The sequence below is a fragment of the Balearica regulorum genome, chromosome Z (assembly GCF_011004875.1).
Source record: "Balearica regulorum gibbericeps isolate bBalReg1 chromosome Z, bBalReg1.pri, whole genome shotgun sequence".
NCBI classification, from domain to species: Eukaryota; Metazoa; Chordata; class Aves; order Gruiformes; family Gruidae; genus Balearica; species Balearica regulorum.
In genome coordinates, this window is record NC_046220.1 from 61,041,660 (window position 1) to 61,065,114 (window position 23,455).

The window sequence follows — 23,455 nt, forward strand, 5'->3', positions numbered from 1 at the left end:
AATATCCTTGGCAAAACATTAACTTTGTCATAGCAAATCTCTTTCACCAAGCACCTGCATGTTTTCTCCCTCACACTTCAGATCTCCATTTACTGAAATGATGATTTGACATTTACAACTCCTAGGTTATTCTGAGCTTTGAATTTTCAAGTACCACACAGAGCTTGCCGCACACTTGTACTCACGTATTTCAAAGGGAATATTGATTTGACTTTAGCATGCTTACCATTAGCAGTTCAGAGTTGGCAAATGTTTTAAAGGCAAGCATTTTCATGAAGTCCAGGATTTCCTTAGCTATTTTAGATAATGTTAAACTTTATCAGTATATAAAAATATTTTGTGATGTAATTTTTAATTATCTTATCATCCACAAAAAAGGCTACATGGTCAAGAAAGTGTTGGAATGGAGATTAATCGACATTCTTGGCTAATTCTGCAATTTAATTTAAAGAGTTACTTTTGAAACTATAGAAAAAGCAGTTATCTTTTTTAAATGGGGGACAAGGGGATGTGATCCTAATAAGAAATTTCTTGCTTATGAATTGCAGACTTTCTTAGCATATGAGCTCCTGAATAACTTTAAACTTTTGAGCTAATAACGCACTCTTGTTTCCCTTTTATGCAATGCTTCAGAGATGCAGATTTTTTTCAAAGGCAGCAAGATATGTGGTTTTTCTGCCACTTCTGATATGTTTCCAGTGAGGCTTGATTCAAACACTGAATCAACTAACTTTTCATAACTGCTAACATTTTAAATATTACAATTACATAATTATATAAATTATGTAAATCTGGTTCCCTTGCTGTATTTCTTTCCAACAGTTAGATTTAGTGATATGCCTGGTTTCTTTTCTTTTTTTCTCCCCTTTTGAAAAACAAATCTGTCCTAATAAGGAATCATTACAAAATGGAATCAATGTTGAAATCCTTTCCTCCAGAGATCTGTAGTGCTTTAAAGAAAAAATACTTTTTGTCTTGAAAGCATGCACTGAGCTACTGTTATTAGAAAAGAGAGAGCAATTACTACATTTTTAAGATAGAATATCCTTCTTTTTTAATTGACTTTAAATCTGAAGAGGCACAAGTTTAACAAACATTTCATTTATGTTTCTTCTTCTTCAGAGGAAGCCTAATCTGCATGCTGAAATCTGTCATTTTTCATATCCATAATTTTCCCCTTCTGAAAACAAGCCTCTCAAAATAATGAATGGGTGGGGTTTTTTAGTTCTGCCAAGATGCTTTTCCTTTCAAGGATCTTATTAATAGCCTGTTATGAATGTCAAAGGGCAAATTCAAAATAAAGAGTTATTATTAAAAAAAAATGAACATTTTTTTTTAATATGAACCCTTGTGCAATATATGTCTCTCATTTCAAACTATGCTGCCTCTACAGCTATGTGCATGAGTAGCTACCAGAAACATCCAGAGCTCTTTTGTGTCCATCCCCACTGCTTCCTCAGTTCCCTCCCCTTTCCTGCACACCTTTTTAAGTATGCAAGTAAGATGCAAAAGATTTTTCAAAAGTCAGACCTTAAATGAATGTGCTTTCCTAAACCCTACATACAACTCCCATGAGAACATAAACTCCTGAAAAGGAGAACACAAACTCCACATTATATATACTGTCAGCAACAGACCACCATCTGATTTTTTGTTGGTTTTGTCTACAAAAGAAAGGTTTGCAGAGATTCCTGAAAGCTGTTGTTCTTATGGATTATTTTATAAAAAGATGCCATATAATAGAACATATACCCTCTGCTTTAGGTCATGCGCCCACTACATGTGATAGGCCACTGTTTGTGGTTCTGTCATTGCCCGAAAAAAATTCTCAGGAATAAAGTTTGAACAGAGAAAAACAGGAAAAAACCTGTATGCCATTAAAAAAATACAATCCTACCCAAAATGGGATATCTGGGTACCGAACTTACGGTTTACTGTCATCTCTGATCCTTCCAGTTGCTGACACTTCTGGGAATCACTCCTTTCTCTTCTTTATATAAAAAGCAGACATCAACATATAAGAATCATGCCTATCCAAATTAAATAAAAACATGCCTTATTTTCCTTTAACACTCTATCTTTCCTATTTAATGTTTAAATCACACAGATAGGAGTCCTTCTGTCAGCTTCACTTCATGTCTGCTATTGCTGCCTATCTCCACCACACCATATCTTCCCAGCAGCGTGGTAATCTGGAAGGCTAATTTCACGAGGTGATCCATAGATTTAATCTTGGAATTATCTTTTTTTATATCCAAGATTTAGCTTCAGACTGCAGGTAGCTGCCTTAAAGTTCCCTCGTTGTCTGAAACTTGTTCCATGTTTGCGGTTGTGCATTGTCCTGTCACCCTGGAGCACAGGTTTGAGTCAGTTCAGAGAAAAGGTCACTTTTCCAACACCACTGTTCACTTAGCAAGAGCTAATGTTAGAGGTTCTTGGATGGCAAGAAGCCATCCTCTTTCCCTCTGGGGCTCCCTGTGGACTGGCCTCTTTGGAAGAGCTGGCCTTCTGTTTATAATATCAGATTTCCTTACATTGTTGGTCATAAACAACTGTCCTTAAAGCTCTGCTTCACTGCCAGGACACCATTCAGCACTGCACAAGCAAAACACAATTTTTGCTTTTGACTAAGCAGTGACTGCAGCAGTAGACATGTGGATTCTTGCCTCATGACAGCTGTACGTGTCCTAACGTAGCTGCATTGAGACCCTCTGTTCCAGGCATGAGTCTTCTTGTTCACTAATGGTCACATACAGGGAGAACAGGTACATGCAGAGATGCAATGACACTGCATTTAGGCTGTCTGAAGCCTGAAAATTCTCAATATATTGTTGGGCTTTGTGTGAAGATCATTAACTACTTGCACTTGCACATCAGAATCAGTTGAGTCCAACTGTGAAGGACGCTCTCTGAGCTATTTTATGCAAAACTGTGTATAGTTGAATTGAAACCAAGAAACCATCATTCCCTATACCTTTTGTTCTCAATCTTTCTTCCTTGTCCTATTTGTTGCAGAACAGAACTCCTGACATTTGAGGACCACAGTTTTGAATCACTCACTCCTCATATGTATAGAGATTCCTCCCTGAATTGTTTTCCAGATGCCAGAATTGCAATTCAATTGCTTTTTAATTGGAATTTAATTCATTAATAATTACAACTTAATAATGGCTCAATGAAGAAAATATAAGTGACTAAAAAGCAATGCAAAACATAAAATAATAAAAATGCAGACAACTATTTATGTTCAAATATTTATGTACAGCTTTAAATTGGAAAGGATGAGACACACACTGAAAAGTTACTTGCCAGAATCATTTGGCTGGAAGGGATCACAGCACGAGTCCTGCTGCTGTCTAGACAATTCCCACAGAAGTCCACTGGTGTACCTCTTCTTGAGGGGTATGGATACAAGAAGAGGTTGGGGAGGTGTAAGAAAAAGGCTGCAGCAGCCAGGCATCTGCTGTATAATACAGCAAGAGATAATACAGTGGGAGGAGCAGACAGGTGAGACTGGGGTCTGCTCACTGCCTGAACTAGCCCTTTTATCACCTGCCTTAGCTTCTGCTCTTCCTCCCACTCTTGAGTTGATACAAGAACATATGCAAGCAGCACAGACTGCTAGTGCCGCTTGGCTTCACTCCACAGCTGCCTGGAATGCTCTCCCAACTCACAAATAGCATGTGTTTGATTTGTTGTATCTTCCCTCATGACTGTAGCTTACTATTCATTACTCCCACGTGCTGGCTTCCACAGTACTTTAGCCATCCTCTTAAAGGTAGCGTTTGTGGCAGTATGTGGGTTCATCCGCGAGTGTCATGACACTTCAGACAAGAGGGGAAAATTGCTACTGTTCTGTCCCCAGCTAGATGGATACTTAAGTCTTCCAACGGAAATAACTCTTCTTACATGATTAGATCCTGCTGTCTTGGCCAGTGCTGGGCTCTGTAAGTGTGCTTATAATTACCCTTGTCGCCGGTGTGATGGGAAACAGGCAGACAAGCTCAGTCTGGGAGAAAAATGAAGACATCTTGCTGGTGATAGCAATGCTGTGCCTGCATGCTCCTAAAATACAGACATCCCCTGCCATGGGAGGAGGAGTCTACTCCTTGGGTGAAGACCAGCAACTTGGTCCACAGGGAAAAGAAGCAGAAGGAAGTATGGCTTGCTGATGATGTACTCTTTGTAGAGGCCCAGGACAGATGGAGCAGAATAGAACTAAGGGGAATATGAAAAGCAGCACAGATTAATAGTTCCACAGGGGATAGCTTTTACTTTTCATATTTAACCTTCCCTTTGAATGACATGACATTGAGTAATGTCATTCTAGGTCAGAAAAAAGATTCTTTGCTCAAGCCAAGAATGACCCGATTTTGGTTTTACACAGCATGCCCTTAGAGCACATGGACACTAGTGAAACCAGTTACTCCAAGCAGTGCATATGAGATGTTGGTTCTCCACTGTGAACTCAAGTTCAGTTCTAATTCCCCTGAGGGGTATGAGGTACGGTGGCTGGATGCACATGTCCTTACATCAGTGAGGGTCTGGGGTAAAGCGTACAGTGCAGGGTCAGTCACAGCAAGAGTGGGGTAGAGCACGGGCATACAGGCACAAGATCACTGGCAGTACAGACTGACATTTGGCAAAACGACCACAACTTGGCTATGCTCCAGTTACCTGTTCCCTGCTGCAATTCAGCCATTGCCCTGACAATACTTCTCCTACCTCTGAAGAGGTGAGATGTCCACAATGAGTTCCAAATATCCTGCTACAGTTCTGGAACACAACAGGAAAATCGAAGTGTAGGATTTCAGAAAGTAGTCAGAGTTCTCATAAAAAGGGCAAGATGCTCACCAGCCTATGCGTATCCACTGTTGCACTTGTTAGGTGACCCCAGAGGTTTGCTTGGTGACGCACCACCTCCTGTAAAACCGGCTAAGCTGGTTCTACTCAGAAAAGGGTACAAGTGTACCTTCTGACAGCAGAACTGGCAAAGCTGCCCCATTCCCAGAAAAAGACTAAAGCTACCTCTTCAGACTATTTAAAACAAGTTTATATTAGCTCAACACTTTGCATGATGGAGATTTTGATTCAGTAATTAGCACACTAAAACTGGATATATTATCTTGCGGAATCAGGGCTTCATTGATTGTGGGGAATATTGCAGCTCATGACCTTCAAGTATTATATTGAAATGCCTGTTCATCATACTTCTCTTCCCTCTCTCCTAAGTTAAAACCTTTCCAACATTTTGCAAGTAAATCTCTCAGCTGTAAAACCTAGAAAAAGGTTCGTGTTGTTTTAAATTGTTCCAAGAGGTGTTATTGAATAACTCTTAGGGTGAAGTTTTACCTAACAGACTAGGTGTCTTCCACCTAAACTTTCAGCAAGACTTTAAAATTAGTATCTGCACATGATATAATTTGAAGCTGTAACTTGCACTTATACTACCATAGAGTTCTCTTGCATGTTTCTGCTACATGAGTTTTCTAGCAGTTGCTTCTGTGCCAGTCATTTTGCCCAGTTTCTGTAGCAAAGCCTTAGCTATATGTTCATGTGGAACGTTAACATAATCCATCCTTGTTTTTTCTAACAAGTACGCTTGCATTTGATGCTGCATAGACTGCTCCATTTTATGAAAGGAAATACTTCTTTACAAGGGTTACTAGGGTTTATTTGTTACAGCTTGGTTTTATTTTTTGAAGGTCCATCCTCTATAAAACTGTGATCTAGTTTATTGGAATCAAGACAGATCACTTAGTTGCCTACTCAGCATTTGAACATTCTGCTGATCTGAGCACTCCTCACCACCATCTGAGGTTTGCATAAACACTGTAAACTCTACAAGTGATATAAAATTGAGAGAACCATGTCAGTTCCTTGCACAAGATTTCGTAAACACAGTATACAAGTACAGTACTCACGCAAGCAGTTCAAATCTACTGTTTGTTGAAGTTTAAACTCTTTCTGAGAAAATGACCAACTGAGATTGAGATAACTTTGTTTGCTAAGGCGGCAATTATTTCAGAATTATTGAAAACCACTGAATCAAACCAGTTCCAGGAGACTAGGAATTTTTAGTTGAGAGAGATATTTTTATCTAATGTCACCCATTCTCTACCAGAACATATTTTTCAATAAACTTACTAGCATATTAAAAATCAGATGGATGTATTTATGAGCTGTATCTTGTACCAGAATTAGAAACAGTTAATTGCATGTAGGTAATTCTTACAAGAAATTTAAATTCTACTATTCGAAAGCACAGTGTAGACAGGACTTCTTTAAGTGGGGCATCCTTGGCTTACCATGTCTCTTTTCTAATTCTGAAACTTCTTTGAAGATGAGGAAAATAATTAACAATGTCAACCCTCAGCATCAAACGATCACCATTTATGTTGCCCATGTTGTTTATGATAGTACAAACTACTCAATTATTTGGAAGCACACATTAATTCTCATTTCTATTAGCTAGCAGTCAGTTGGTATCTCCCAAAGTTGACACTTCTAGTAGCAAGCAAAGATACACTATCAAAGTTCTATCATTTAATTGTAAAGCACTTATTATCCTTTCCAAAAATGTCCTAATACAGTTTCATTATTGCCTTGAAACTCATACGAGATGACAGATTATTCCTTTTTAACTGTGCACTAACTATTACCAAAGAAATGTCACAATGTCCATGAAGAACCAGCAACCACACAGGAAAAGATAATCTTTTCAGCCAAACCTTCATTCATGCATGCATGCATTCATTCATTCATGTTCAGGTGAAAGAGGTGCGAATATACAGTTGCCAATACACACAGCTTTTGAACTATCAACACATATCTTTGCGCTATGATACACCGAGTCATGGGCGAATATTGGAAAGCAACATGATTTAATTTGCTGTCACCATAAGTGATCTGTATGAACGATTGTGACTAATACTGTAACGTACTTTTGTTGATTGTACAACAGCTACCTTTGTGTTTTTTGAAGTATGAAGTATTTTACACTTCATAGCAACAAAAAAGTTGAAAGTGTTTTGTTGTTTAGAAACTGTTTTTATGATTTGTCCCATTTGCATACCATCTTATATCTGACAGTCCTTCACAAATAACTGAGAAACTTCTGCATAAATTAGAGCAAGCCTTGAAGCAATTATTGCTTTCTTTACTGATCCATGCAAAATCAATTCTTGTGTACACATAGAATTTTTCCTGACTTGTTGACAGAATACCACCATTGTAATGACTGCCAGTGTCAGGATTAGGGTAATGATACATGTAGAGCCATTAAAATACATAGAAGTGTTAACATTCTGAGACAGCCTTCAAAAAACCCTTGATAGTGTGCCCCACAGTTAGTCTGTGATTACTCATGGGAAAAAAAAAAATCACATTTGAATACCAAAAAGTTAAAATGCCAGTTTTACTTTCACAGCAATTTCTTTTAATCTGACCTGCCTCAAACCATATTTTTTTTTTCATTTAAATGAGAGCTTAAATAATTTCTTTAGAAAGCATGTAAAGAAGTTCAAGATTCACTGCTTTTAAAAGTGTTGCATCAATGCAGACTGTTTGATATCAAGCATATGGGATTTCAGGTTTCAACCATAACTCTGGAACAAAGGTTCTTCAGTGCTTCAAACAGCTGCTCCCATTTATTTGCATCATTTGGACTGGGTTCTTCGAACTGCAGTGTCAGCATTTCTGAGGAAGTATTTGAAGTCTTTCAAACAGTTCAAAATGGTTGAACATTTTCAAGAAGCCCTTTTATTGTGTCAACCCATGGAAGTAGGATTTTGTGACCATGGTTCAAAGCCATGCTCCACCTACAGCCCTTGTTGAACTTTTATGCAAGACATCTGAGAAGCCATACACTTGGCAAGCGATTTATCATGCCAACAAGAGAAAGGGAACAAGAGAGTAAACTTGTGTTTTAACAAATTAGCCTCAAATTTGAAGCCTTTCTTATTGCCTTCATACGTGCAATTTCAGTCTCCAGACGAGACAGGCTGTCCTGACCCACTCTGAGGTGTGGCAGGGGTGGAGGAAAGGAGAGGCCACGCACCTCCTCCCTTTGGGTACCGAGTAGCCCCGAGACACGGTTACCAAATGGGGGCGACCCTGGCCGAGCCGGCGTCTCGGAGCTGCCCGGCCGGGCGCCGCTCTGTGAGGGTAAGCACCCCGCTACCGCCATGGCCGCTGGCACCCTCTGCACGCCGTTTCCAGCTGCCGCGCCTGGCCTGCCACACGCGGGAAGCCCCGGGCGCCCTTCCCCCACGGATCTCGGCTGGTGCTGACAAGCGAGGGCGGCGGGATAGAGTCCCCGCCCCCAGCCCAGGCGGAGCGGCCTAACGGCCCTCACCGGCTCCAGGAATGGGCTTTCCCAGCCCTGCTCCCTCCCAGCCCCGGGAATGGGCTCTCCCAAGCCCTGCTCCCGCGGCCCGCCCCGGGAATAGACGTTCCCCCTCCTTTCCAGGGCCGTCCCGCCCCATAACCTCACTTCCGGGGCGGCCATTTTGGGAGGTCGGCGCTTCGTGGCTGGTCGGTGGCGGAGGGGGCGGGCTCGGGCCCGGGCCGCAGCGGCTGGTGAGAGCGGCGAGGGGGCAGCCCGCGACCCGGCGAGTGTCGGGGGCGCCGCAGGGGAGGAGCCGCCAGCAGGTGGTCGCACCGCCCGCCTGCCCCCGCCATGTCGGACTTCGACAGCAACCCCTTCGCCGACCCGGACCTCAACAACCCCTTCAAGGTGAGGCTGGGGGCGGCGTGCGGCCGTGAGCCTTCCTGCGTGTGGCGGCGGGGGGAGAGCGGGCTGCGCCGAGCCGCGGGCATCCCGCGGGAGGGAAGGGAGGGAGGGGCCCCGGCCCTTCTGCCGCTGCCTGTGGGGGGGCCGCTCCCTGCCACGGGGGGCGGGGAAGGACCGGCGCTGCGGGGCAGCGCTGGCCTCGGAGGGGCTGGCGGGCCGGGGGGGGCTGCCCTTCGCGAGGCTTGGGGCATGAGGGCTGGTGGGGGAGCTCGTAGGGTAAGCAGCGGTTTTGGAAGTCCTGGAAGCGGGCACAGCCGTTTCACAAGTTCAGGGTTCCGTGTTTCCTTCTGTTGCTAAAATAACACAAATCGCGTTTCAGGTGCATTATTTTGACGGGGGGGAGAGAAAAAGATTTCTTGATTTTTGGCGGTAACTTTGTGTATAATACTACTACTGTCTTTTTTTTTTTTTTTTTTCCATTTGACCTGGATACTTAAGCTTAGTGAATTTACCCCCTTTTTTCTCATTAGCCTGCTCCCAGTCCCGGTCAAGGTACTGACTTCTTTACATTATTTCTGAAGCACACAGGATACAGTGATGTCTAGGCATAAGTTTTGCTCTGCATCTCAGAATCCTGTGTTGTAATACATTCTAAAGCTTTTAGCTTTTGCACTGTTGACTTGTCATACAGCTGAGAATTGTTTCTTTACCTGCTGTTCTAGCTTCAACTGTCAGGATGAATTGACCTCCTTGGCTGCTTCTGCTCCTTATTTTGTCTTTCTTTGTCATTTGAATCCAGTTCAACTAATTTCTTGAGCTACTTATTTTAATAATCTTACAGAACTTTTTTGCCTCACTTTTATTTCATGCTGACACTTTAAAGCACGCGCATGGTATATGGCAGTGAGTTTAGGATGCCAGCTGGAATAATTAAGCCTTTTAAAAATTGAGCTGTCACATTTCAAGCATACTTCTTTGCAGGTAGCTGCTGGACGCATAGTGTTACTGACATTTATTTATTGGAGTCTGTTTGCATCATTAGTTTGGTTTTTATGGTCATAAAATTTAGTTGATAGTGTTCCTTAGGCTAGATACTGTGTTTTTACTTCTTGTTTTACACAATGCAGTGACCTTCCAGATGAACAGCAGCCCTGGCATTGAGGTTGCCGCCAACAATAGTTTGGACTGGCACCAATGCAATAAGCACTGTTATTTTAAATACCTTTTGGCATCATGTACTGAAAAGGTGTCATTGTTCTAGAATATGCCTTCAGCAACAAAAATATGTGATACTTTTCCTTGCTTTTTGTAATAGCTAGGAAAGTAACATCTAGCAAAATTTAGTGTGTATAGATACCCAGAGTGGTTAGAGATATGGAAAACAGTATAGTTGCCCCTGCATGCCTCATCGGCCCAGGTAACTTGTCCTATGTAGTGTTTCAGAGACCTGAGCTAGGGACCTACCTCAATCACACTTACAGTTTGATGATACTGCTTAGAGTGCAGTAGTTTATTCCAATTTCTCTTCAGGGAAAGGCTTCTATTGTAGCTGTCAGGCAGAATCCACGCTCTACTTCTCATCTGCAATGCATCATGATAAAAGGACTTGATAACAATTTCTCTGTTATTTGAAGCTCACTGTTAAACATGCATCTGGGTTTCTTTTACTTGCAGGAGTTGTTTTAAAAAAGCTGTATAGTTTTCCTTTTTTGGAGGCTTTTTTCAATTCTTTCAATCTTTGCTAAATTCCATCACGTTCCACTGCCCACAAAAGGTAATTTTGCATACCTTTGCTTATCCACACATTTACTTGAAGGGGCAGAAGGCCTCGTGATAAACTAAACCTTGATTGCCATCTTGCTGGCAAAACAACTTTGAAATTAGTGGGTATTAATGCATGTCTGCATTTAAGTTTTGTCTATGCGTTTGACTTTGCACATAGAACCAGTATTTCCAGATGGACCCTGACAGCCTACGTCATGTTGTCTGAACAGCTTATTGAAATGTATTCATATTTTTATTTGTCTGCTTGATAATTTTATGTACGATAAGTTGTTTTCCTTACTTTTGAAGCCGCTTCCTGTGCTTGTGTAAAATCGCAAAGTAGGATGGCAAAGAGGGGGGGAGGAGGGGAGCATCACATAGAAGAGTTGTTGCCAAAGTCTAAAGCTAGATCCTTTTTCTTAAATAATTTGGTTTTACTAATTGTCTGTGATCTGCTTGTGGGGTTTCCTGTAACTATGCTCATGCTTTTTAATAAAAAGATTTCAGCAGAGATTCTTACTCAATGTTGAATCAAATAAATATGTTCTCTGGGATGATTAAGGTTAAGACAGAAACATCTAGTTTGCTCAGTATTTTTGGTAGTTAATTCTTTCAGAAACCTAAAATTAAATTATGTTTCTGGTTTGGTATCTCCTGGAAGTAATGAAATTCAGTTTGTAAAATAGAATTTCTTGTTTCAAGTATTAGCTTTCTTGGATTGATCATAAAACGTTGATTTTGAGACAGTGACTGCTTAATTGCTGCTTTTTTTGGTATTCTTTTCAAAAGAAATAACCCAAAGGCTGATACGCTTTTAAAGTAATAGTATTCCTCTGTAAATAGCAGTCCTCTGGATGCTGTACCAACAAAACCAAGAGATGTTTTGGTTTGAAAGACAAGAGGTAATGAAACAGATAAGTAACAGTCTAACATTAAAGTTGTGCAGAAGAAAAAGCATCCGTGTAACATACAAATGAACATGTGATAATCCTGCTATAATTTGATGTAGCAGCATTTTTAAGAAATACACATTGGGTGTAACCTCAAGTATCATAAATGAAAGTGGACTATTAGTGAAAGTTCTTTAATTTCTTTCACTGAGAAACTCTTGTCATAGCTTGTGAGCATGAGTTCACACTTGGTGGAGTACTCACTGACAAACAGCGCAGTTCCACAGCACCCAAACAGGGTGAGCAGAGCAGGTCCAGTGACGGTAACTGCATTCAGCCAAGAGTCTAGAGTACTAGACAAGTCCATAGAGAGAAGGCAGATCGAAGCCCAAGTTAGAAAGTCAGGTTGGGGTCAGGATTAGGTCCAGCAAAAGTAACTAGGGTTGGCCAACAGTCTGATGATGACCAGGCAGGACCTTAGTGATGAGGCTGGTCTGACTTCTGAGGAGATGTTTGGGCATCCTTGAGGCCCTGACAGTTTATTCTTGAATAGATTACAGCAGCATGAAATAAATTTTGCATGACAAAATAAAGGCAAATTTCTAGTGTAGCTGTCTCCTTGGTGTACTTGCTTTTTTTTTTTTTTTTTTAATGTCATAGGATAGGGGAAGTTGTAGTCTTCTATCTTGGGAGATGATATAGATACGAAAGTTCTGAAATTACAATGTCTTGAAATCCAGTCTACACTTAATTTACTCTGAAACAATTCAGCAATTAATCTACAACAAAAATGTGCTGTGGTGTTTTGTTTTTTCTTTTACAAGTGAATGATACTACTACTAAGAGAAGAAATTCTTTTTTTTGAATAGAGCTATGAATTTTGCAGGCCTTTCTGGCTTGGCTGACAGACTGTAAAAGGTTTGAGAGGTGGCTGTTACAGTCATCCAAACATATGAAACGGTTACTTCCAAGTGACTGTGGAATTGGGACTTTAAAAACTGGGTTCTGTGATGAATTCTGTTGGGTCAGTTCATCTGATGTGTTTAGAGCTCTGAGCAGGTGCAGGTATTTAATACTATAGAAATTATGATAGGACTGAAAACTAAGATATATTTCTGTTTGCATGTGAATGGTGACCTTCAGATAAAAACCAAACCACTAAGTGATGTGGATGAAGATTTGAACAGAATGCCCAATATCTTGTTCAATTATAGTGTGGAAGGACACTGTCATGGAAAGCCTCAAATGTATGTAATGTTAATTATATGAGTAGATGCTTTGGGTGGAATTAGTTATCCAGACTGTGGTTAGCTGTGAGTTGTTGCTCCAAAAAGACATGGGTCTTCTGTAGTTCTGTCACAACTGCCATTCTTGTATGGATGCCTGACATGCTCTAAGATACCTGAAAATGGCATTAGGCACCTAAATTGCTCCCACTGAGGTCACAGGATTACTTGAGTCACTAGAGCTAAGTATATGTTGGAGCTTAAATTTACTACAGAGGTAGTTCCAATTATAATTTGGATATTACACTAAATCTGACTCACATGAGCACAAATTAATCTTCTGTCTGGTTTGGCAGGAAGTACATGCTGGATGTTCAATGTTGAAGCTAATAGTGCAGATGACTTTGCTACCTTCTGTGGCAGCAGAATCCATACAGTTTACGCCTTGATTGCTCAAGTGAAGCTGAAGTGATAGAAACTTACAAGAGGAAAGGGAAGTCTTAATTATTGTTGAAGGATCAGGACCCTACTTAGTTGAAGTGTTTTGCAGTATTTATGCTTTAGTATTCAAAAGTTTTGTTGTGTGCCTATACAAATAACTGAGTTTTAATTCTTTTGTATGACTATAAAATATGCCTAATTAAATTGTCTGTCTTTAAATTAGTAAAGGATGTAAAATACAAATATTTTTCTGACTTAATTGCCTGATTTCCCTTCATGACTTCAAAATTTATGAATTCCCCTAAATCTTGCATAATTTAATGTTGAACATCATGGTATTGATGTGTCCTTTAGCTGTCCTACATGGTAGTTAGCTTTCAAGAATACACTTCATCAGTGCTGTAACTGCACTGTAATCTCTTAAAGCTGTGAAGAGTTATAACTGCATTTTTTTCCCAGATTTTCAATAAAGTGTTGGCACGTATTGCATTAGTATTATTGTTGCACTATATATTGAGATTTAACATCACAAAGTGGAACATAACACACCTCTCAGAGCTGAGGAAGGAGGGAGATTTAAGAATAGCTATGAGATGGAGATTATGCTTTGTTAGGCATCCAGTAGTCCGTTGCAAGATGGGACCAGTGTGGGCTTTAGGACAAATTTGGCCTTGTGAGCCTGTGAAGTTCTTTTTGGTTTCAGAGGTGCGGAATTTGTCTTTCTCAGTAGCTCAGAGCCCTGCTTGAGAGCCAAGTGTAAGAAACCCTAGTTGGCTACTTTTGCATTATCCTATTTAATAATTGTGTTGTGGTAGTGCTAGAGTGAAAATCTTTTGAATATCATCCTGTGAGGTCAGCGGGGAATAAGATGTTAAACTTGAAATTGTGAAAGAACTATTGTAGTGGTTACTCAGATTTTATTTTTTATTTTTTTATTAGAAGTACAGAAATAGTCTTTATTTTGCCTTTAAGTCATTAATTCTACCAGATGTTACATGTGTAACCTTTGAGGACAGTTCTTTCTTGCAGTAAGTGGTTCTTAATCATAGGTTAAAATACACTATTGTAGGTGCAAGACATTAAGACTTCCTTCATACTGTTAAATGTAAACTGTTTATACTGCTAATGTACTATTAGGATAGTGAAACATGAAATCTCAATTAAGTTACTGTTTGTGAAGTTTCTGTAACTTTACTCATTCTTGGGTGTGGTATGATGAAGGAAAAAATAAAGTGTGAAGAAACAGCAATGTTTGACACTGCATCAAAACATTAATAGCTTCTTGAAAGTTTTCTTTCCCATGTGCAGCTTGTTGTAGCATGAACAGGGAGGAAGTCTTTGGGGAGTTTAGATGTCTGATTTATACCAAATGTTTACTGAACGTGTGCAAATTGCAATTTCAGAGGCTTAATCTGGCTCAATGTAGAGTGTTACAGGACTGAAAAACACATCCTTCATGTGCAGGCTATCTTCTTTTCCGAGTGTCAGGTCCTAATTTAAAAGCTAAGACCCAACAGTTAGCATAGGAGGAAAAAAGCTTTGATATTCATTGCTGGCCAAATAATTTTTTTTCTCTCAATTTTGTTCTCAAAAGCTAAGCTTTGTCAGAAATCTTTCCCGAAAATGCTCATGAGGACGTACTGAAAGCAAAGTATATCATTTGGAGAGTTTCAACTGAAACAGCAATGGCTTTGCTCTCCAGAACTTTTTTATTGAAAAGTGGGATGGATAGTTTTCTTTTTGATCAAGAAATCAATAAACACAGTTTCAGGCATTTTTCATTGCATTTTTGCTTAATTTTCTGAGCCAGTGGTGTGATCTTAGCAAGTACTCAACAGAGGGCAGGAAGTACAACTATTACTATAAAAAAAACCCCAAAACTTCAGGATAAATTCTCACTGGAAAGTGTACAATTACTATTATTCACATTTGGAAAAGGCTACTATGAAGTGGATATAAGGACTAATTTGTGATAATCAATGGAGAACTTATTTTGAAATGAGAAGAGCTTATCCTTTTTTGTGTAGCAAAAAAAAGCCTTTCAGTAGGAGTGGTAGGGATAATAAATCCTAGTTGGTCAAGATTGACTTTGCTAGTTTTGTGGACCTAATCTCATGATTTCCCCAGGGTGGATTCACCAGTCTGGATTCAGTCCTGGTAGACCTCTTGCTTCTGCTTCTATTCTGTATACAGTCAGGGTTTTTTGAAGGTATAACACCTTTGCTGAGCATGTTGAGTAGTTTGGAGGATAAAATTGGGGCTGTGCCTCTTTTGCTTTCTGGGAACTTCTTTCCAAGCACAAAAAAGCAACAAGGAGAATGTATACCTAGGTGAAGGTGGTTATGGAATGGTAAATGCTGAAGAAGTCAGCAGAGTGAAGGCTGGTTGATGTCAGCGACTGGTAAAGCAGTTAGGTTGGTTAAAGTTGTTTGTGGGGATCTTGAAGTAAAAGACAAAAAATGTATGATGGCAGAGGTGAAGGGTAGCCAGTGAATGATGTCTGATGAGGGAGGTGATGGGATTGGTATAATGAATTACTGATATTATAAAGGGATTTCTTCTAAGAGATTTGTGATGAGGATAACTGGTTTTTTGGCTTGGACTGAAACTACTCCAGTCATCAAGAGATTATTCTTAGCCCTTGAACTTAATATGAAACTAAGGTCAGAAATGAAGAAAAAAATCTGTCACTTCTAAGTGCAGCATTTCAGTTTTATGCTTTTTCCAAACAACATAGTTATTATATTCTTTTGATGTACAGTACGGCTGGTATTGGTCTTGGAAGATGTAAGCTTAGCTTTTTCAGAATATTATTGTGTTACATAAGTTATCAAAGCATCTTACTCATGGTGGAACAATGCTGGACTCATTCCCAGTGAACAATAGTATAGAGGATCATTACAGATGTATCTACTTCTTCAGTCTTTAATTTGCTAATCTCTTCTGTATTAATGAAACCTGGTAGCTGATGACTAGTTTTGGTCTCCTAGACAACAGAGGTCTCTGTTCCCTTTTATGTGATTTTTAAAAAGCTGTAAAAACTTGCATAGAATGGATTATTCTCACTTGTAATTAATTGAGTTTCCACACCCTCTGTGTTAACTGGGTATTCAGGGTTTTTTTCATCTGTATCTGAGTGATGTGATCATAATTTGTTAACCTGGCACAGGAGACGTTTTTAATAGTTCTATAGGTGCCCTTGCCAATGTGAGATACAAATTTATCAAGTTTTCTGGTTTTTGTTTGTGCTTGGTTTTGGGTTTTTTTCTGACTGATTTTCCCATTCTTGATGTAAACACTGGGGTGCTTCTTGTACCTGACTCCTAGTGATTCAAAGAGTGTGATGCTAATCTTTGCTTCTGAGGTTGACCTTATAGGAGGGAGATCACAGGAAGCAGGTAAAATGAAAGATCAGATGGGAAACAGTTACTTAGGTTATGCTTGATTCTTGAAACTCCAGTCTCCTGAACTAGTTCAGATCTTGAAATGTCATCTGAAATAAGTGTGTGTGACTTCAGTGCACCAATAGCTACAGTAGCTGGGTGTGAAGAATGGCCTGTTCTTCAATTCTGTTCCGTGGTTGGTATCACTAATAGTTAAATAAAAAGATGAGAAACTCAGAGGGCTGAACATTCCAGGTTGGATGAGGCTTTGGGCAACGTGGTCTAGTGGAGGGTGTCCCTGCCTGCAGCAGGAGGGTTGGAACTGGATGATCTTTAAGGTCCCTTCCAACCCAAACCATTCTATGATTCTATGATAACTAGCAGGATTTGGGGTAAGATAAGGCTGGAGGAGGAAGTATGAATTGAAAAGGAGAAACAAGGAGTTGGGCAAGATGAGAATTACAGGGATCAGAACTCAAAGGAGCAGGAACTGGGACTGGCTGGGTGGCTGAGGAAGATCAGGTTGTGGCAAGGAGTTAGTGCAAGGGCAGGTCCAACTCGGCCAGAAGTACTGGTCCACCAGGACATAGCTTTCTCAGTATGAGACTGGACCAGGCATTTTGAAGTTGCTGCATTTAGTGGCTGACATCAAATATTTAAAGTCTGTCCCAGAAATTCTTTATCTTCTCTATCTGCAGTAGTTAAGACAATTTTTAATCACTTAAATCATGCAGCAGGTTGAGGTCTCTGGATATTTGATGATTCCAGCCATGCTGCTGCTTTGGGTTGGTGTCTGTATGTTATCACGTATTGGAACAATAGACATACTATTTCACTCTGTGGCTTTTTTCTGTTTCTTAATATTAAAAACCAAAAATAACTCAAAAATAATGCATTTTAACTTTATTATCTAGGTGGAATATCAAATATGGAAAAATAAGTTATGCCAGCCTACATTTAGTTATTCCTGTAGAATATTAAAGTTTTCCTTGGTTTTAACCACTAGAATATACATGTCATGCAACATAGAAATTTGATAGCATTCATTTAAATGCCACTTCTTCTGTGAATATGTGGTCATGCACAGCATTTAGTGCTCGTATTCATTATTCAAACCCAGATTAACTTCTAAATTCGATGTTTTTTTTATTCTGCAGCAGTGAGTATGAGTGCTTCACAGTTTTTCTCACTGTATTTAGATGAGTTGGCATTTGCTTCAGTTTTAAAATGAATGCAGTGAGTGTAAGGTAAATGATTCAAAGTAATTCTTCATGTTCCTTGGGATGTCAGCTCTAATCTCTTCAGAAATATTGTAACTAGTGTTTTGAAACGTGAAGTGCAGCTCCTGTTGGCATCAGTTGTTCTGTGCACTGTAGGTATTCAGAACAATTTGAAGTCTAGCAGCATACACCTGGGCATCCAGACTATGAAGAGCTTGTTTCTTTCCATGCTGAGGATAGCTCTAGCATTAGAGAAGATCACAGTGAATGATCTCTCGGCTAGTACTTACTTCCTTCAGCTATGAGGTTACTTTTCTTTTTCTGTGATCTCTGGTTTACTTCTCCTTGAGTCTTTCTGTTTATGGAAGAAATCAGGCCATGAACTTCTATTGAAGTCCAGATTGTGTAATTGAGGTTTTCTGAGAGCAGAATTTGAATGCTGCTTGCCATGGTGGCGTTCAATTTGTGCATTTCAATACATCTATAATTTTTTTTTCTTACTAAATAATGAAACTTTTCTTATATAGAGCTGATATTGAATGTCCTCTGAGTCATTCTGTTTTTTTCAGAGCTGCTGCTCCTGTTGCAAACAATAGCAATATTGGAGGGCTTCTTGCTCTACTCACTGTGTATATTTAAGTGTACAACTTATTTCTAGTACTAAGACTTTTGATGCAGTAAGCTTGTTTGGCTCAGCATATGTTTCCTGTTTGTCAGTGTTAGAATGTCACAATAGCTGTGTGGACAAATCTGAGAAACTTCTTTCTCTGAAACACTCAGAGAAAAAAGGCTTTCTTTAATCAGATATTTATTATTGTTTGCATATTGTATTTCTAAATATAGATTGCTCTTCTGAATTTGACTTCACCAGTCCTTCCTGCTTTTTGGAAATCTGCTGCTGTTCAGTGGCTGTCTCATGAGTCTCATATTGTAGTTATTCAGATAACTGCATTGTCCTTTGGTTAGTAACGCACTCTTCAAACAGAAGTTTAGTGTTGAAATGTACTTTTTAAGCAGCTAATTTAACTTAAAGTACTAAGTGCTATTTAATAATGTGGACATACTGTTTCACTATGTGGCTGATAGTTAGGTATCACTAGTTTCATATGTGTCTGTACTTGGAAATTTTTGTGTGGAAGAGGGAACGATACGAGAGCATTTGTGGAAAGGGTACCATACCAAAAGCATGAACAGAGAATAGAGTGTTTTATGCTTTGCTAATTCACACTAACATGTAAAGGCTAGAATAAGTGTACCAGGTCTGGGTAGGATGGAGTTAATTGTTTTTCATAGCAGTCCTTATGGTGCTGTGTTTCAGATTCCTGACTGAAACAGCACTGGTAAGGCACCAGTGTTTCAGCTGTTACTGAACAGCGCTTGCATGGCATTGTGGCCTTCTCTGTTCCGCACTCTGCTTCCCTCTGGGAATAGGCTAGGGATGGGCAAGAGATTGTGAGGGGACACAGGCACGACAGCTGACTCCAACTGATCAAAGAGATACTCCATACCATATAGCATCATGCTTGACAATAACATTGGTAGTGCTGGGGGTGGGATGTTCCAATGTAACCATTGTTCAGAGGCTTGCTGGACATCTGCTGGTGGGAGATGATGAGTGTGTTTGCATCACTTGTGGGGTTTTGTTGCTTTTTTTCTTTTTTTTTTCCTTTACCCCTCCTCTCCCCTTATTAAACTGTCTGTTTCTCAACACCCACAAGTTTTACTTGCTTTTGCCATTCTGATTCTCTCCCCCATCTCACTGAGGAGGGCAGTGAGTGACTAGGTGGGGGCTTAGCTGCCAGCTGGGGTAGACTCACCGCATTAAGTTAAAAGTTTTCAGCTGTATACAACTTTCTACCATTCTGTATATTGAATTACGAAATTGTCTTATTTGTATTAACTTTGTTTTATGTTTTTGATTTTGTACTGACAAGTCTGGTAAACAAATGCCTAATTCTAATGTCAGATTTAATTCTTCCCTTATTTTTTATGATCTTTTCTGTGTTTCAAATGATACACAGTTTAATTTTGACAGCAAACATTCTCCTCACTCATACTTTCCGTTGTTTTTATTGTTCATCTGCACAATATTTTGTGCCAGTCATTTAATGAAAGAACATGTTACAGTGAATTAGTCTGTCAGTTTCTGCAAGACCTGATGACATTTTAGTTGGAACAGTACATTCAAGTCTAGGATAGTAACTAAAAAATATGGCAAACTTGTGGGAGGAGACTGTCACTTAAGGTGGCTTTATTGAGATCACATTGTTGTATAAGTCAAATGTAGGAAAGCTGATGATGAATTGCATGTAACATTGTTTTGTATACATTTATAGAAAGGGTTATTCTTGTTGAGTCACCATTAAAATAGTGCTTTGTAGGTAAATGTATGCTTTAGCCAAAAGTTTGTGACCAGAAGGGTCGCTTTTATGTATGTTTATGCACATGAATTTAATTAAAATATGCAACATACAACTTTTTAACTTTGAAGCAATGATTTTCTTGTGGTAAGCTTTTTTATAGTAACATTTTTTTTAATTGCCTCATATTAATAAATCTGTGACTGTAGCTAATGGAAAAAACAATGTTCTCATTTGCTGTATCCTTCAGGATTTTAGAGTTGATAGATATTCTTCCCTGTCTCTTTTTCTAGCTGTAAATAAGTTGATTGCAGCTATTAAAAAATATTGTTGCTGCATCTGTAAATCGTTACTGCTGTCAAGACTAATGCTGTAATAGATACTGGTGCTGAGAATGTAGATTTTAATTTTCAGTAGTTTAATAGCTTGTATATTTACTTAAGTGTAGATTAAGTCACTTACTGTTCTTTTTTAAAAAATTAGGCAAATATTTCATGTAGAGGTTTTAAATTTAGCTGTCTTTAAAGGAAATAAGATTGTAAATGTATATAAATGTAAAGACCTGGAAGAAGATAAGTATTTATCAACTCCATTTTGTTTTCTAATGTTGAACTACAGTGTTGAAATTAAGAAAATATGTATATTTATACATAACAATTATAAATAAGTAAATAGTATATTTACAGGTATTTGCATATTTGATATACGTATAAAATATTGTACACTTCTTTTGTTCATTTACGTAAATATAAATGTAAATAACCATACTGATAAGTGGATTTATTACTATTCCAGAAAACCTTCCTCTCACCTATTTTTATGTTCTGAAGGTGCAAAAAACAATGTAGTGGACAGAAACAATGTAGTGGACCCAGGCATCTGTGCAATAAGTACAATTTTTCTTCATATGAAGTTAGCGTGCTCTATACTAGTGGACACTTCTGCTGTTCTGCAGAACCAAGCCTGCATGTCTCTAGCACAGAGAAATGTTTAATTCCTGAAATAGCTTTCTTAAGCTAAACCTCAAGTAGTCTTTCTTACTGTATAGATCATTGGAGGAAAAAAAATTACACTTTTTTCATAATTTTACTGGTTCAGGTAGAAGCTGAACCAGAGGGGCTTTTGGCACTATGGGATGCCGTTTCCTCAGCTTCATTTTTCTGAAATGTTTTCCTGTGAAGGTTTTGGAGGTGCTTCTGGGTAGGGAAAACCAGGAGTTTAGAAAGCTCTTTTCTTCCCTTGTGCTTTTGGTGTCAGTGGCCAGTGTAGCAGGATACAGTTTTCTTCCTTACTCTGAGAGCTTTTTTCCTTATAAATCAGATGTATGACAGATGGAGTTTCTTTTAGACTGTGTTAATCTCAGTTTATGAGAAGCTCAGAAGTGAATTATGTCATTTTGGAAACAATGAAACAGGTGGATGTTTACAGGCTTTCTTAGTGAAAACAAACCTTTTTAGACTGAAACAAAAGCAAAGTTTTATGTGATATAAGTGTTGACTTGTTGCTTATGTACACGTGCATACATTTACAGAACTGCTTTCTCTTCTAGGATCCTTCTGTTACACAAGTGACAAGAAATGTTCCTCCAGGGCTAGATGAGTACAATCCTTTCTCTGATTCAAGAACAGTAAGCACATTTATTTCTTAATGCTATGTGTGTACAAATGAATGTATGTGATAGGAGTAAGGGCAGAGACAGTGGCAGTGAATGTCTTCAAAGATTGAACAGAGGTATAAGCAGGGTCTGTGAATTTTAGACTTGGAGGATTACAGTGTTCATCAAGGTAGGGATAGGAATTACTCTGCATTTTGTGTGCTGCTTAGAGCAAAAACATCCAAATAGTTTCTGGGGGTTTTGATTTGCTGCTGTTGCTTGTTCTACCTTTGTTGGGAAGCTAAGTTACCTTGAACAGTTTTGTGCAAGTCATCCCACTTCTAACATTTCAAAACCATGGTGGCGCTAGTGAGCAGAAAGGATACAAGCTAGCGGTAGCAAAATATGTCCTGCAGATTTCTGTGCTCTTTAGTTTGAGAATTGCTGGTCTGTAAGATTTAAAATGATGTTTGTTTCACTATGAGTAACAATATGTAGTTGTAGGTTTTAGGGAAGCTGAGAATGGTATGCTTCAATTAGAACCCCAGATTTCTAGTGGTAGTGATAAGATGGTGTCTTGCAGTTTATAGCATTGACACAGCATTAACCTTTATTCTCTTTTCCCTCCAAATTCAAGTTAATAAAGCAGCTGAACTGCAGAAATATTTCTCCATTGCAAATCCAGATTTTCTTCTGTGAGAAAGCGACTTCAAATGCTGAATACTGGCATTTGCTATCTTAGCTCCGTTGTGTTCTTCTTTTGCCAAGGGAGATGCTTCCTATCATTTCATTCGTGGTTATCAGGATAGGACAGAAAAAAAAAGAAAATTCTTTTTTTTTCTCAGTATTCCTTATTCTATTTTTTGTATTTTATTTTTTTTTAGTATTTTGGTGCATTCACCTTTTCTCAGTCAACTTATGTCCTCCACATCTGCAGTGGGAAATTTGGTAGGAAAATAACATGTGAGACATAATGAGGAAGGTGAATGGGCACAGGAGATTTTAGGTCTCAAGTGCCACCACCTTGATACCTGACATGAGAAATCAGGACTCTTAAGTTTTCAGTGAATGGTACAAATGTCAGATTAAATATTGTTGCCTGCATCTTCAATGGTTTTGTCTTCAGCTCTAACAGTCACCATGGAGATGACTGTATCTTTTGTCATGTTTCTGAAATCAACAAGGAACAGATGATATTAGACACTTTGTATTTCTGCTTTATCATTTAATGAAACTAGTGTTAAAGAAGGCCTTTAATCTCTTCATGCTTCTACAAGTTTTGCTAATTGAACTCCTCTGAGCACTGTGTATGTGTAACACGTATAGACAAAATAATGCACATAGCAATCACTTTCCAATTGCTACATTAAAAATTTGGAAAAAATCATTAGTAGAGTTGGGGTGGTTTTTTGTTTTTAAGTGTATTGGGTTTGCACGGCAAGGTTTTGGTAGCAGGGCGGCTACAGGGGTGGCTTCTGTGAGAAGCTGCCAGAAGCTTCCTGCACATCCAGCAGAGCCAATGCCAGCTGGCTCCAAGACGGACCTGCTGCTGGCCAAGGCCGAGCCCATCAGCCCTTCTGGGATAACGTATTTAAGAAGGGGGGGAAGAAACCACCAACAGTAATTGTAGCCAGAGAGAGGAGTGAGAGCATGTGAGAGGAGCAACTCTGCAGACACCCAGGTCAGTGAAGAAGGAGGGGCAGGAGGTGCTCCAGGCACCAGAGCAGAGATTCCCCTACAGCCCCTGGTGAAGACCATGGTGAGGCAGGCTGCCCGCCTGGAGTCCATGGAGGTCCACAGTGGAGCAGAGATTCAACCTGCAGCCTGTGGAGCACCCCACGCC

General features: G+C 39.4%; 1 protein-coding gene across 1 annotated transcript in view; it reads left to right on the plus strand.

Moving 5' to 3' along the window:
* The first annotated feature begins 8,504 nt into the window (after nucleotides 1-8,504).
* SCAMP1 (secretory carrier membrane protein 1) overlaps nucleotides 8,505-23,455 on the plus strand; it is a 41,641-nt gene continuing 26,690 nt past the window's right edge. Inside the window, exons 1-2 of the mRNA XM_075740555.1 lie at nucleotides 8,505-8,737; nucleotides 21,568-21,645. Coding sequence (XP_075596670.1) covers nucleotides 8,681-8,737; nucleotides 21,568-21,645 — 135 coding nt within the window. The 5' untranslated portion in view covers nucleotides 8,505-8,680. The remainder of the gene's footprint in view (nucleotides 8,738-21,567; nucleotides 21,646-23,455) is intronic.